Source organism: Xiphophorus couchianus, chromosome 11, assembly GCF_001444195.1.
Source record: "Xiphophorus couchianus chromosome 11, X_couchianus-1.0, whole genome shotgun sequence".
In the NCBI taxonomy this organism is placed as follows: domain Eukaryota; kingdom Metazoa; phylum Chordata; class Actinopteri; order Cyprinodontiformes; family Poeciliidae; genus Xiphophorus; species Xiphophorus couchianus.
Genome location: NC_040238.1, coordinates 19,005,748 through 19,020,974, shown reverse-complemented (window position 1 = coordinate 19,020,974; position 15,227 = coordinate 19,005,748). Strand labels below are relative to the sequence as shown.

At 40.1% G+C, this 15,227-nt stretch overlaps 1 protein-coding gene across 6 annotated transcripts in view; it reads left to right on the top strand.

The window, feature by feature from the left end:
- The window catches only part of sipa1 (signal-induced proliferation-associated 1), a 52,329-nt gene that overhangs the window by 13,280 nt on the left and 23,822 nt on the right, over nucleotides 1-15,227 (top strand). For 4 of the 6 annotated variants that reach the window (XM_028030842.1, XM_028030846.1, XM_028030841.1 and 1 more), the window contains 3 exons: nucleotides 10,010-11,593; nucleotides 13,838-13,962; nucleotides 14,042-14,230. In XM_028030842.1, coding sequence (XP_027886643.1) covers nucleotides 10,477-11,593; nucleotides 13,838-13,962; nucleotides 14,042-14,230 — 1,431 coding nt within the window. In that variant the 5' untranslated portion in view covers nucleotides 10,010-10,476. Of the gene's footprint in view, nucleotides 1-4,905; nucleotides 5,018-8,349; nucleotides 8,486-10,009; nucleotides 11,594-13,837; nucleotides 13,963-14,041; nucleotides 14,231-15,227 lie in introns of those variants that run through there. The other 2 variants (XM_028030845.1, XM_028030844.1) reach the window with 2 other exon arrangements.

Here is a 15,227-nt window from a genome sequence, read left to right as displayed (position 1 = left end):
CCTGACCTGGAGGGAGCAGTCCATCTTTTTCCTGTTTAAGAACAGATTTAAAAGAGCTGACTTTTATCTCAGCCTCTTTACACTCACACTTTCAGTCATTGCCTGGAGTTTCCAACAGAACCCCACCGTCTCCTAAAAGCTGAGACCCTGAGGTTACTGACCCTTCTGCCTGTGACTGAGATCTTATCCATGAACACCACAAACAAGATTAATGACATAGGAGCAGCCCTGATGGAGTCCAACATGCACAGGGAAGAAGCTTGACTTTGTTCCAAGAATGTGGACTCTGCTTTTATTTGGACATACAAGGACCGGATAGCCTTACAAGCTATTCAGGTACAACGTTCTCCTGCACCAGCCACCACAAACCAGCCCACATGTTCTACCAGCAGCAACACATATTGCAGGCCCTTCTTTGACAAATATTTGTCGCGTGAAGGATTATTGCTAACAAGAGCAAACACACCACAGATTTCTCTGAGATTCTCCAAAGTCTGCTGTGGTGTTCATCACTTCGACAGTTATCTCCTTGTCAGGCAGTTGAGCATTATTTGCCAGAGATTACGTGTCTGCAGGGATCGATAGCTCAAACTGACATTTTCCAAAACAGCTTGAATTAAAAAGAGAGAGATAAATCACTTGACAAAAAAGGAGAGAGCGCAGCACTTAGGAGCCTCTGGATTTGGCCCAGTTAGCTGTCCGCAGTGTGGTGGTGCTGGGAGGGGAGGGGAGGGAAGAGGAGTGTTTCAGCAGAGAAGATGGAAGATGCCGTGAGAAAATGTTGGGCATTAGAGTGAACTCATTTTCTGAATCACATCCAGCCACATTAATACACATTTACTCCCCTAAAAGCATTTCATCTGCTGCAGTTTAATGTCACACACTCAGAGGCAGAGCAGGAACGCAACCTGATCCCAGATGTTGCAGGGTTGTGTGCGATCAATAACTGAGCCCGGCATTAAATTTCCCAAAAATCAATCATTGTTAGGAATTGATTCAGACCTTGTGGTCAAGGCAGCTTTTAACTATGATAGACAGTGACACAAGATGCCACTGTCCTCTTCAGGTTACTTTTTTGTTTGTTTTAAGTTAGAATTAAAGCAGAAGTTATGGCGGCGTTACCACATGTTGATGTCACACTTAATGTTGTATGCGCAGGAAAGCGATGTTTCCCAACTCAGGATGAGGTCAGAACAACCGCTCCAACCTGGTGTGACATAACTAAACTGTTATTAGTTGGAAAAAGCAAAACTTTTACCAAACTTTTAGTTGGTAAAAGTTTTGCAAAGAGATGCAACTCTTTGCATCTATTGGCTGCAAAGAGGTGACGCAAATCAGTAAAGCTTTACCGTTTTCTCCATAAGCCATCGATTTTTTTTTGTTTTGTTTTTTTTTGTTTTGTTTTTACCTTTCAACAAACCAAATGTTTCCATGAGGATTAAATTTTATTATACAACATGGTAGAGAGAATGAATGTAAGACAATCTGCTCATTTACACTCCAGCGTTGGACTCCTGAAGTTGTGGAAGTGTTGTGCAGGGAGGATGACGACATCCATCCTTTGAGGGTTCAAAAGTCACTCATCTCTTCCTGTTTCACAGGACACAGACTTGCATGAGCAGGCACAGACGAAGTCAGGCGGCCATGACTTCCCCAAAACGGTGCATGTTTGACTCTGTTCTCCTGTGACATCCGCCTGTGTCCGTTTCACTCCAGAGCCTCGTTAACCTTGTCCGAGGCTTAGTGTGGAAGCGGTACTTGCTGTCATCAGTTAGCAGTGGTCAGCAGTGGCCTTCAAAATGAATCAGGAGCAAGAAGAACAAAGGCAGGGTGGTAGAAGGGAAAGAGGCACAATCTAATAATTAAGATCCAGATGTGTGTAAAAATAGATTTCATTTTCGGAAATGGCACCCCATTTCACCAAGAAGAAGAATACAGTACCTTGCAGAAGTATTTATATCCTTTGAACTTTTCCACATTTTGTCTTGTGAAAAGCAGAAACATCAAATTGTTGAATGTGATAGCCTAATGAAGTATTCACCTGTATTAAACCCCCCTCAGGCTTTACTTTGTAGAGTCGCATTTTGCTGCATTCAGTCTCCAGACTCTGAGTAATATTGGATCTAAATCTAAACAGAAATTCAGGTTTTTGTTGTTTGTTCCCTGATTCTCTCCAACAAACCCCTGAAGCCGCCACAGATCAGATGGATTTATCCTGAGATTAAAGTACACAGGTGAACTGTGTCTACTAATTGGATGATTAATTGGTTGCGCTGAATCAGACTAAAAGGCAGCCACACTTTTCAGATTTATTACGTTGTCAAAAAAACAGGCTTGACCAATTTGTGTGACTTTCTGTTGGTTTCACACACAAAATATCAATTTAATCCACAGAATCTTTGGTGGTAATCTTACAAAATGAGAAAGAAGTTCAGTTTTTGTGAATCAGTTTCTAAGGTTCAACAAATGTGTTTCACTTTAAATATTTCACAATCGTCTTATAAAGAAACATCCACTGACGGCTGGAGACAGGCTGCTATCATTATATCATGCGTTGCATAATTTATATTCTCTTCAAAATCATTCAAAATTATCCAACTCAAACTAATATGTAATCATTTGCATGTCTGATCCAACAAGTAAGGAATAACTCCAGTTTAGTTACAGTTTAATTTAATACAAACATATTTCTGTCAAAGAAAACAAGAGTTTTTTTTAAACTCTAATCAAAATCTTAGTTTCTCTGAGAGAAAACAGATTATTTTAATACACCTTTTGACTTTTGGGCCTTATACTATTCAGATACTCAGTGCCAATACTTTTATGCTTTATTTATATACTTTTTAATTATTTTACACTCAAAAATAAAGAATAATCTCATCTCATTTTGATACCAAGTTGCCCTGAGTGGAATGAATGGATGGGTCTCTCTATTATAATGCTCAGATCTGAGAAGAAATCATTCTTCCTTATGGGCCTCAAACATTGGAAAACAACATTTAGATCCTATCTGTCTTCTGGGTTTTCCATTCTGAGTTGCAGGATTTAAAGCTGCTGCCTTCATTCATTCATTATTAAGTTTCCCAGGGACAGAGCCCAGCCCTGTTAGCATGATCTGAGCTACACAGGACAGCTAGCAGCAGCCTCTCTCTATATATTCCAGCTGTCAATGTCTTTAAGAAAAATCCTGGACAGCGTGAAGGGCATGGCAAAAAGAAACCAGCGAAGGACTAACTGCGTTTGTTGCTTTTAATTCATCATAATTAGCAGCCTTCACAAACAGATGCTTCTATTGCAGACAGTCAAACACTTCCTCTAAATACAGTGACTGTATTCGGTTATGTTATCAGAAGGTGTGTATAAGTCACTGAAAAGGCACTGAATAATAATGAATGTCCAAGTTTCTAAAAAAGATTACAAATCGTAACATTTTCAGCAAAACATTTCCAACCTGTGGACGAATGCAGTCATGCAATTTAGTCAAATTTATTATCTTCCTGGGTAAATTAGTCGCCTCAGTAGCTGGCTTTGTCAAAGATCCTTGGACAGACAAAGTAAACTTAAAGATTCAAAATATTGTCCACCAGAATTATATGTGGCACATATTTGAGTGTCATGGCAGGGCAAGGCTTTGTGCTGCTGCTGCTGCACAAGAAGAAAGTTGTGGGTTCAAATCCCAGGTTTTTTTTCTCTGCATGTTCCCTTTCGGGTTTCCTCCCACAAGTTAATCGGAGACTCATCGATTCTCTTGATGCGTGCAGAGAGTTGGTGTTCGTGTTTCAGATCGCTCTGTGATGATCTGCGACCCGTCCAGGGTGGGCTCAGATTTTCGCCCATCGATTAACCCCGCCAACCCTAAAACGAATTCAGCAGGTGAAGATGATGAACAGATTGAATTAATGTGGTTCTGTCGGAGGAGGAAACTTGCATATTTTGTCTCAATGGATTGACCATATCTTCATGAGAGAAAATCATGTGTGCGCGCTAATCGCAGCAAGGAAGAATTTGCGTCTTTGTAGAAAGGGAAAGAGGGATCGATTGTGTTTCTCACTGGCATCGCTCTGCGTGGACAGTGGGTCACAGTTTCAGCAGCGTGTACTTTTATTAGAAACTGACTCAACTCTGCCACAATGATGATGTCAGCCATGTGTACTTGTAGCCTGCAGCTGTATTCAGAGGAAGTAGATATCTGCAGATCGTGCACAGGCTTCTTTTTTAGTTCAGCGCACAAGCATCAGGAGTGACTGATGAGATCTGTACGCAAGAGTGAAGAATTTCATATGATATTACGTCGTGTTTTTGAGAAGCCAGTTTGTTTTTTTTTAAACCCAGAGTGTTGTGAAGAGACTGGTTTCGTCTTTTTTGTGCACTGGTTGATGAATTTTAAAGAATGCAGTGGCCAAGATTCAGATCAGGTCTAGTAGGTGCACAAACACAAAATAAATGCATTTAAAGATGTGATCAGAACAGGTCGCATTCAAATGCGTTATTTAATCATTGCACTAAAGCTTTACGTGTTTATCTGATCTCATTATCAGAAAGGAACATCTACACTTAAAAATATCATATGTCTGGTTATATTTGTACTTTTATCTTAAAAGACAAAACACAAAAACAACCTTTAGTAGCACGATTTGGGTTAGTAGCAAATTTGTTTCTCTGTTTTTTTTCGGGGGTGTAGCTGAAAGACAAAACCAAGCTAAAAACATTTTATCAGAGGAAGCAATTCAGGACATTTCTGTGTCATTTCAGAAGATACTCTGGTACATGCAGCTGGGAAATTCAGCTGAATTACCCAGTCTAGGCTGCCATTAAAGATGAGCAGAAACCTAAGGGGGCAGTGACAAAACCTTTCACTTCCTCTTTGTACTTCTGGGTCAGGTATATCTCAAACGTCTCTACAGCTGGCACACTACTTGTTCAGTGACAAGTTCTGGTTAGTTAAAGAGTTATTTTTGTGTTAAATGCTGCTCGAGATCAATGAAGATCTAATCGAAGGCCTCGCATCTTACTGAAGGTGAGCAGATGAATGATTTGCTTGTTAAATATATAGAAAGTAATTTATCATTATTTCTTTCCAAAGTAACACAGAACACAGCAGCCAGGATTCTCTCTTATGTCGCTTTTTAGATTAGTTTCAGGAACTAAAACACGTTTTTCAAGCAAATCTATCTGATGATTTATAAAACAATTTGACTTCTTAATTCTAAGTCTACAAGCAACGGTGAGACGTGTTTATAAAATCAAACGTTTTACCAAATTTTTCATATTTATTTCATGTACTTAAGGAGTTTATTTTTCCAAAGATTTGTTGTTTGTTGATTAACGATGCACTTTCTCTACAGCTGTTTCTTTTTCAGCTTTGATTCTTGATGTTTTGCCTCTTCAACACAAAATTTTATATTAATGATTGAACTGAGGAAGTAGTCCAGTGGTTTAATTCTGGCGTTTTGGAGCAGAGACGCATCTAAACCGTCCAGGAGAATCATTACTCTACACCACACAGTTCAGTTTCGTTTGGGTTTCTGAGAAACACTTGCATGGTAAAAACAAAGTGAAGATTGTCTGTAAGTGACATGGTCTTCACCAGGTTCTACAGTTATTTAAATCTAACGCCTACACATGCTAAATTGAACACTACAGATTCAAATATGTGAGTATTAACTAGAAAAATCTGAAACCAAAAAATTTTAAAACTGGGATATAAAAGTAGACCATACGGAATCTGGATATATCCAAAAAACAAATATCTTTTCTTTCATTGTTCACACTTTTATCTGTGTAGGTGATAGTCACCTAAAGTCCTGTGTCTGTCGATTTAATGTTGGTTTAAAAGCTTAAGCTTGGAAGATACAACTTAATTATTCTTGACATAGACATTACTATGTCAAAAGATCTGTTTCACTCTCTGGCTTTAACGCTCGCACAGATATTTTGTTTTAACCTTGCCCAGTTTTTATTTGGTAAAAAGAGGACTTAAATATATATTTTTTTGTTGAAACCTAAGAGAAATTTGGCAAAAACGACGTTGAAAGGAATTTGTACCCCATACTTTTATTTTTGTCTGGCAAACATCCATGAGGCAAATTGAAGAGAGGCTTTAAGGCCAATCTGTCAACACAAGCAAATTAAAAAAGGTTTGAATCAGCGACTTACTGAAGCCATAAACTTATTCAACAACATTACAAAATTATAACCTGCTGCTTCAGACTTGTTACGGGTGGAACCAAAGATTTCTCTGTCACTAAAATACAAGATTATAATATCTCTTTGACCATCATTTTCTTTTCTTATTGTTCGTGTCATTCGTAATGACTCCAGCTAAATCAGGCTGAGGTCACCGACTCTGATGTCATCAGCTATGAACCTGATTGGTCATTATGAATCCGTGGTGCAGCAGAAACCACAAAGAAGCGTCGCTTCAGACAAACCCCGGTTCACGAGTGTTGGAGGCTGATGGTGTCCCAGTTTAGTGAAGGCACTGTTGTTGGTTGTTTCTGGCCAATACTGGACTTTCTGTTTTTGTTTTGGAATAACATGAAGGCAAACTGGGATTTCTGAGCAACAAAGAAAAAACCTGCTGCAAACCCAGGTGATTTTAACAACACAGTGAAAACACACACAATCCTGCAGCATATCATTACAATCTGGTAGAAACTGCATGAGTCTGCACTGGTAGTGCTGTTTAGAAACGTCTGAAAGCTCCTTGTGAGAAACATGAGCGGGTTTTCAATGTAAGAAGCGTTGGCATCATATAGCTGGAGCACAGAGCTTTCACTGTGAACGAATGCTGGCCTGTCAGAAGGCTAACCACACAATACAGGAAATCCCTTTGTGAGAGAAACCTGGATGAGCTAAAAGGTCCCAAATAAAATGTTATTCCGTGTAATTCATTGGTTTTTGTAAAAAAAAAAAAAGTATTATTATTTCTCTGATGTAATGAGTAGAAACACTGAAGCTTAAAGTTTATTTTTACAGCTCTATGTTGCATTGAGGAAAATTACAGAGCGGATGATGCGAGTAAATTCACATTTTCATTTTACCTGTCATGCTTCTTCATGGTTAAAGCTTTGTTTTAAAAGTTTAAAATGTACATCCTGGGCATTTGTAGGGTGTTAAATATCTGTTTATGTCCAAAACCAGCTCAAAAGGAAATGGCTGATTAATAGGTTCGGCTCAACCCATGCAATTCATTGCACCGAATATTATTTTTGGGTACCAAAGTGAAAGGGGATGAACAGAAATGCGTGTTACACTTTTCAATTTGAAAAATCCTAAATTATTTTACTCTCATTTGACAATTGTGCTTCATTTTGTGTTGGTGACGTCATTAAATCCTTTTAAAGTAGACTAAAGTCTGTGGCTGTAACATGACAAAATGAAGAAAAAGCTCAAGGGGGGTGAATAATTTTGCGAGGCAGTGCAGTCACTAGTTTTAAGAGCTCAGTTCAAAGAGAGCCGTCCCCATGGTGCCGCAGTAGTGGCATCATCATGCTGGGATGATGCTTTTCTTCAGCAGAGACAGGGAAGCTGGTCAGAGCTGGAAGTGGAGTGTATTGAGTTTAATGTGCAACGCCATAAGTGATTCCCGTGGAGGCAGAGTGCAGATAAATCCAGACAGTCGGCTACACCAGGTGTTGGTGTGTCAGGGGAGAAGGGAATGAGAAGAAATGCACACCAAATACTCAAGATTTTTATTTGTGTAACATTTTCCTTTCCTCCCAAAGTTGTGCATTAGTCTGTGTTGAAGTTGGTGCCTTGTCTCTGTGTCGTAACTGCTAGTCATTCATTTCTTGCGAAGAGATCAAGCAAAGCGTTTACAAGTGCATTTCCGCTGATATCGGCCCCCTCTTTGCACTCGGCATTTCTCGATTTGGTTTTGAAACCAATCTGCCCTCCAGATACTGGGATCCATCCAGCTACCATCTTTCTTTAATGGCTTTTCACTGAAAAATTAGCAAATACCAATGCGTTCTCACTGTGCGGAAATGAATAGAGTGTTTAAGTAGTCATGGAGGGAAGCAAAGATTTCTTGCGACTTCCTCTCTTGACTGGTTGAATTTTTTTGTGTGTGTGAGTTTATTTGTACATTTTGTCAGGACTTATGTTTACTTAATCACCCTAAAGGGACTTTCCTTCTTTCTTGAAACAAATAAAAGTTCTCAAATAGAAGCTGTAAAGTGATTTAAAAAGATTTCTCCCTGACATGCCGTTCTGTCAGACTATAGAGACGCAGCAGGTTACGCGTGTGCGTCAGGCTTTTGCTGGTCGCTTCGCTGCACCTCTGCACCTGCTCTGTACGGCTGCAAGCGAGAGGAAGATGCATGTGAAAAAGTCAGACAGGAAGAAGCCCTGTACCTTACTGACAGCGACAAAAGGCTTCAGCTCGAGCTGCTTGACGTAAGTCTGGTTAAAGACGGCGCTCGAGTGACAAATAATGACAGAAGCAGGCTCATCTTTACCGAACTCACAATCCATTTTTAGGGTAAGTTGCTATTAAAACCTCTACGGAGTTTAGTTCCACTTATAAAAAAGGGAAGCTCACGGTTTTATGACTTGTAGCACAATTTTGTGGGTTTTTAAACGACTCTATTAAAAGCACCAAAAACTACGTGGACCTTGAATGAGTGTGTGAGCTGTTTTAGAATTTGGTGGGTGAGTTAGACGCCAGCCGTGTTTGTTTGTGTGTGAGCGAGGCGGCTTGCACTTATTTTTCTCGTGTGCTGGCAGACAGTCAGTGAGCCAGGAAGGGCCCCCTCCCCTGTTTTAATAAGGTCTATTGTGAGCATGTGCTCAGCTTTAAGTTTGAACTATTTAGGGAAACTTTGGAGCGGAAAGTGACTAAAGGAAAGAATAATAATGAGAAAACAGAGGAGCGGAGTATTACGCCACAATAAAACCCATGTCAGGGCTGCCTGCTGGTGTATTGTTAGGATCTGGTGCTTGTTTATTTTTTTATAAAGCCTTCCTGGAATCTCTTCGTGCCGCGTTATTTCCTATAGTCAATGCCTTGCAAAAGTACTCACAACCCGAGAACCTTTTCCACATTTTGTGACATCACTGACATACATTTCAGTGTATTTTCCTGGGATATGATAGGCCAAAAAAAGTGTATATTTTTTGAATAATATGTAGACAGATCCAGGAAAACTGTAGGGAGATCATTAATTGGAGAAGCAGGACTGGTAACTCTGCAGCTCCCCCAGAGTTGACATCAGTTGAGGTGGAAAAACTTTCCTTTATGGAGGTGATTTGTTAAATAAAGCTATAAGAAGTCCAGTTTGTAGTTTACCAAAAGCTAAAAATGAAGATTAAACCCATTGCCCACATGCAAAACAAGAGGTCTGGTGAATAACTAACTATGCCTATAGTTGTAAAAACATCATCCTCATAGTTGAACTTGGTGGTGGCAGCATCATGAGTGGGATAGCAAGGTGGATGGAGCTAAACAGAAGGAAGACCAGGAAGAAATGTCTCAGACTTGCAAACCCCATATCAGACATTTACATTAAAGCAGAAAAACGACTCCAAACATGCAGCTAGAGGGGCTTAGATTATGTGCAAGAATGACCAAGTCAAAGTTTAGGTCTAAATCAAATTGAAAATCTGTGATAAGACTTGAGAATTTATGTTTACAGACAGTCTCCATAAGTTATTTTGTAAAGAATAGGAGGGATAAAATCAGTCTCTATCTCTAGGAAAGCCAGGAAAGATACCCCCCAAAGATTGAAGAGGAAAGATGAAATAAGGGACACACACAACTTTTCAGACTGTTTTCATTTATCAGAAAATGTTTTGTTTTCCACTTAATTATGTGCTGCTTTGTGTTGGTCGATCAAATAATTCCCAATAAGATACGTTGAAGTTTGTGGTTGCAACATAAGGTGAAAAAGTTTGAGAGGTGAAAACACTTTTGCAAATCCAGTGGTAAACGTTTCGCTCTAGCATCTTAATAATAAAGAGTCTGAAGCTAAAACAGTATTCTTTTTTTCTATATTTTTCCACACAGGTGGTCTGTGGATGACGGCTGCAGGCGCTGGGCAGTGCACACCAGGGGATGCCATGTTTGACCACTTGACAAAGGCAGCACCTCTCCGATACAGAGGGCATAGAGACAGGCTCCAGTGATGATCCTCGCATGTTTAACTCAAACTAAATGCACATCTGCACACGTGGATGGACCCGTCCAGCGACCAACAGTGCGGTTTCCCTTCCGACTTCATCATTCCCACTCAAGAACTCATTGACAAAGTGCGGTGTCCCACAGAGGCCCCTATGAGAGCCCAGAGGTCGAGAGAGTTCATCCATCTTAAGTGGTGTGAATGAGAAAATAATAGTTGCTTTCACTTAGCTGGATTTTCCATTTTCATACTCAGCATCCCAGTTTCACACCAGCACCTCAGACACCTGGATGAACAGTTAGGCAGGAAGCTCCAGGGAGAAGATTGTCAGATTAGATTTGATTCCTCAGGCACCATGCAGTCAGATGACCTCTTCATTCGCAAGTTCCGCCGTCAGAACATGCGCCCGCCCCTCGCCACCGTCAATTTTGACCCCAAACGGGAAGCGGGAGTGGTGGAGTGGCCTCCCAGGAGGCCCGGCGATGGCGCCGATGCAGACTGCAGCCTCACTCCGAGCCGCGTGGGGTTGACTCTGCGGTCGGTGGGGCGGGGCCACATCATGCAAAGAAGTAACAGCGATGTAACCCTGGGAGACTTGGACTCCTCCGGGAAAACGTCAGGGAAAGTAATCCGAGCAGCAGGTGAGAAAGCGGGCACGGGGCCTCAGGGAGACTCAGGTGTGCATCTGCACAGGGAGTACGGCAGCCTGTCGTCGCTGGAGAGACAAACTCAAGGCCAGGACCCGAGCAGGGAGAACCACGGACCCCTGAGTCCAAACGCTCTCCGCTTTAAAGACCCTTTCCTGCTTTTAGGCCTGGAGGGCAACCTTCCAGAGCCGGATGGATTCTTCCGAGATCTGTCCAGGTCTGGTGGAGACTCCCCGAAACCCGCTAAACCGCCCAAACCTGAAGGTCTTAGTAAAAAGTCCAAACTTATGCCCCCTCAGATCCCTCAGCCCAGCACATACGACCACCTGGGAGGCGGCACGTGGGTGAGGAACTTTGCCCACTACGATGTTCAGAGCATCCTGTTCGACCTCACAGAGGTCGCCACAAACAGGGACAGCATCGGTCGCAAGAAGAACATCACCTCAGGGGCGTCGGCTGCCTCCCAGCTCCGCCCCCTCGCCCAGTCCACACCTGCCTCACCAGCACAGGGGGGCGGTGGCAGCGGAGGGAATGCAGACGACCAGGAGCAGTCACTTCTGCTGGACGAAGGCGACGGCAACGATAACGAGCTGCTGCTCAGCTGTCCGCACTTCCGTAACGAGACGGGAGGCGAGGAGCAGGTGGGTCTGGGGCGGTCGGCTGGCAGAAGGGAGCTCTGGTCGACCCTGCGGACCCCCAACGACGCCGTGTCTGTGCTGGAGGAGCCCAGGGAGAGCAACATCCAGCTGCAGGGGAAAAGCAACTACTTCATAGAGCACGCAGACCTGGGAGCGCATTACTACCGCAAATATTTCAACCTGAAAGGTAAGTGAGACGCTGCACTGTGGTGGGAGGGAGCTTTACGTTTGTCTGGTTTCATTCAGGATTCAAAATCAGTAAAAGCAGAACAACATGCAGAAGTCTGCAACAATGAGAGGCAGATATATTTATTATCCCTAGAAAAGATCTGGAAAATATCGTGAAAAAAATCTTCTGTTGTTGAAGTAGCATGACCAAAAAAATCAACTTTTAATGTCATTAATTATTCTGCCATCAAAAAATCTGTCCTAAAAAACACATTTCATGCCCTATTCAGAGTTGGATAGTTACATTTACTCAATTATATAAATTTTTTGGAAAAAAAATTACTCTTAAAAATATTTTTACTGCATAGTACTTTTTACTTTTACTAATTTTATTATGAAGTATCTCTACTCTTACTTGTGTAAATCTTCTGGCTTCTCTACCCACTGAATGAAAAACAAACATGTTTTAATCAAAAAATTCACCAGACACAGACACACACCTGCAGCTTTTGTTTAAGTTTCATCAGTTTTTTATTGAAAAAAACTGATTTTGAAAAATTTAATTTTGCCTGATTTTGTAATTCGGCCCGAGCAGCGAAAGCGCTGCGAAGGCCCGTTGTTTTTGTAATTTCCTTTGTCGCTTTTATGAATTATTGTCATTTTCGTCTGTAAAATAGCAACATTTCCATATAACTCTATACTTTGATCTGTCGGATAATGTAATTTTTAAATATTAAATGATTAATAATTTGATCAGTCACTCAGTACTTGAGTCGACTTTTTACCAAATACTTTTTTATTCTTGAGTCATTTCTTGGACAACTATTTTTTAAATTACTTAATCACATAATCACTTGTGGTCTAGTTAATGATTATGTCTTAACATGGGATTTTTCCTATTTTTGGTAGGAGATTAAGTTACTCCAATATTTATACAAAACATATCAGCAATACTGTATACAGTATCATTGTATTAGTTGTACTAATAATGGCTTTTCTGCACAATTATTAGTATCACTAGTCAAAATGATGAACAGATGAAAGAGGTGGAGTTTGCACCAAATTATTAACTTGATGTCAAATTATTTTTCATTCGACCAAGAAGTTTATTTCTGAATGAAAATGAAGTATCCATGTCTCAAAAGATTAAAAATTGGTGCTTACAGAGTATCAGGAGTAAAGAAAACATTTTTTAAATCTTTTTTCATTTACATACAGCAGGTTTGCTCAACTCTCTGAGATTGGAAGGCCTATTAGCCATCACCCTAATCTTTGGCTCCCTCCGCTGCTACTCTGTCAGTCGGGACTGCAGCCGGGTCACTCCAAGTTAATATTACTTCCAGTCATATTGGAAGTAATATTCCAATATGATAGTGGAATATTACTTATTAAGAATAAACTATTAGATATTTAAGGTGATTAAGTTTAGTTTCAGGTTTAGCCATTCAGCTAGCATTAGTTCTTTGAATGCTGATTGGTCAGCCTGTTTATGAGTGATTGTGGGATTTATTCATTTGACATTTTTCTGTAGGATATTTTTTTTATTTAACCACAAACCTTTTGGTGTTTCATAATAATCCTGATTAAGGCCACAAGCCCAACCGTATTAGTCTGTCGATAAAGTTTGTTCCTCTATTCTTCACCACAACTTTAAACCTAAATCTGGTAGGGATATGAATAATTTTGCACCTAGCAGCACCAGGATATTTCTGAGAAAAACGCAACAACAGTACACTCATCTTAATGAATAACGGTTGTTTCTTTCTTAGAGAGCCTTATAAATAAAGTACTTTGATATCATCCATGTTCATTCATGATGCACATACTCTCCCTCGGGTCTTGCTAAAATTAGCCTGTGTGTTTAAATATTTAGCTTTTATTCAAGACAATATGAGCAGAAGTGTCTTCTGATGATACAAGTACTGAATGAGAATGAGTGCAAAATAAAAAGTTTGACCCCTTTTTCCATTTAATAAAGTTTTGTGTCTTTCGTGCATTTTTACTGCCTGCAGTTTTCAATGTATGTTGTTTAATTGAGTCCTAAGTTTAAAATTTGGCTGTGTTGTCGCCGTCACGTTCGAACTGGAAGAGTTAAACTACAACATTCTTACCGTCTGGTTTCATATTTGACATATTTTTTTGATAATTTATGCTTATAGGAGCTTAATTTTCAGTTATTAATATTGTCCTCAGTCATCATTGCAACTCGTATTTTTTGTCCTTAATAAAAGTGATATTTCAATTTCTCTTGATTTTCTTCCAGAACACCAGAACTTCTTTGGGATTGATGACCGCCTCGGCCCTGTGGCCATCAGCTTCCGCCGGGATGAGAAAGAGGGGTCCAGCGGAGCTCAGTACAATTACAGAATCATCTTCCGCACCACAGAGGTAAAAAGCTTTCCCTTTCTTCCACCCCTCTCTTCTGGTTATGAGCTTGTGAAAGTGACTTGCTGGATCCGCTGCTCAGATGAAGACGCTTCGAGGCTCCATCCTGGAGGAGTCCGTGCCGTCGGCCGCCCGTCACACAACCCCGAGGGGCCTGTCCCCCAAGAGGCTGCTGGAGTTTATCATGCCTGAGCTCAACCTGCACTGCCTCCGCCTGGCTTCCAACTCCCCAAAGGTCCGGGACACGCTGCTCAAGCTGGACGAACAGGGGGTGAGTGACGTCACATCCGGGATACCAGACCCTGCTGCGGAGCTTTGAAAGTTAGCATCGAATATCAAAACCAGGGCCGTTTGTGGAGCTGGACTGATTTTGTGCTGCAAAATTATAAAAATTTGTGGTTGATGCAGATGGAGACCTTTTTTCCTCCCAATTACAACAAAAATATGATCCACAAATTAAAATCTTCCCATAAAAATGTTAGCTACAACACAATAAGTATTCATATTATAAGACATTTACGGTATGCGGTGTCATTCTAAGTTATCAGAACCATTTGTTGTGAATATTTGTGGGTTTCACAGTGAAAAAAGTAACATTTTGTGACTCGGGTTTTATGTTTTATGTGACACAAGGTCTAATATGCAATCACAGTATATCCAAAAGAAAAAAAATAAGTGTAAATTAACAAAGTTCAGATTGGGCTGGAAAAATCCAGCAATATTCATGCTTTCTATTAAGAAATATGAAGATAAAATCTAGATTTGTCAAAAACAACCATATATACCCCAGACCATAAAGGGTTTTAATAACCAAGCTTTCAGATTTCACTTTAATTTCATGGTAAATAGGACCATTAAATATTAAAGCAGACTTTGTAGCATCCAAATCTGCTTTTAACAATTAAAACTTTACTGTATTTATATTTACTGTATTTACTGAATACAGTCATTTTTTTCAAAAACGAGTAAGCTAAATTATTTTTTTTTATCGTTGAGAATAGATTAAATCTTGTTCAGTTTTCTTCAATCAAACCCAAAATAAATTTGTAATGTAGCTGCCTTATTTTTTTTTAATAAGGCAAAAGTTTAGGTTTTACAAAGATTTACACAAAAATATCTATTTTATTTGCTTAATTAAAAATATTTCATGCTTGGTTTACTGTTGAGCGGGTAAAAAGTTAAATGAAATTTTAGTTTTATGCTTGAATTATTTATTTATTTATTTTTTGGGCCCTCAAGTACACTCTTGTTGAGGATTTTTGCCCATT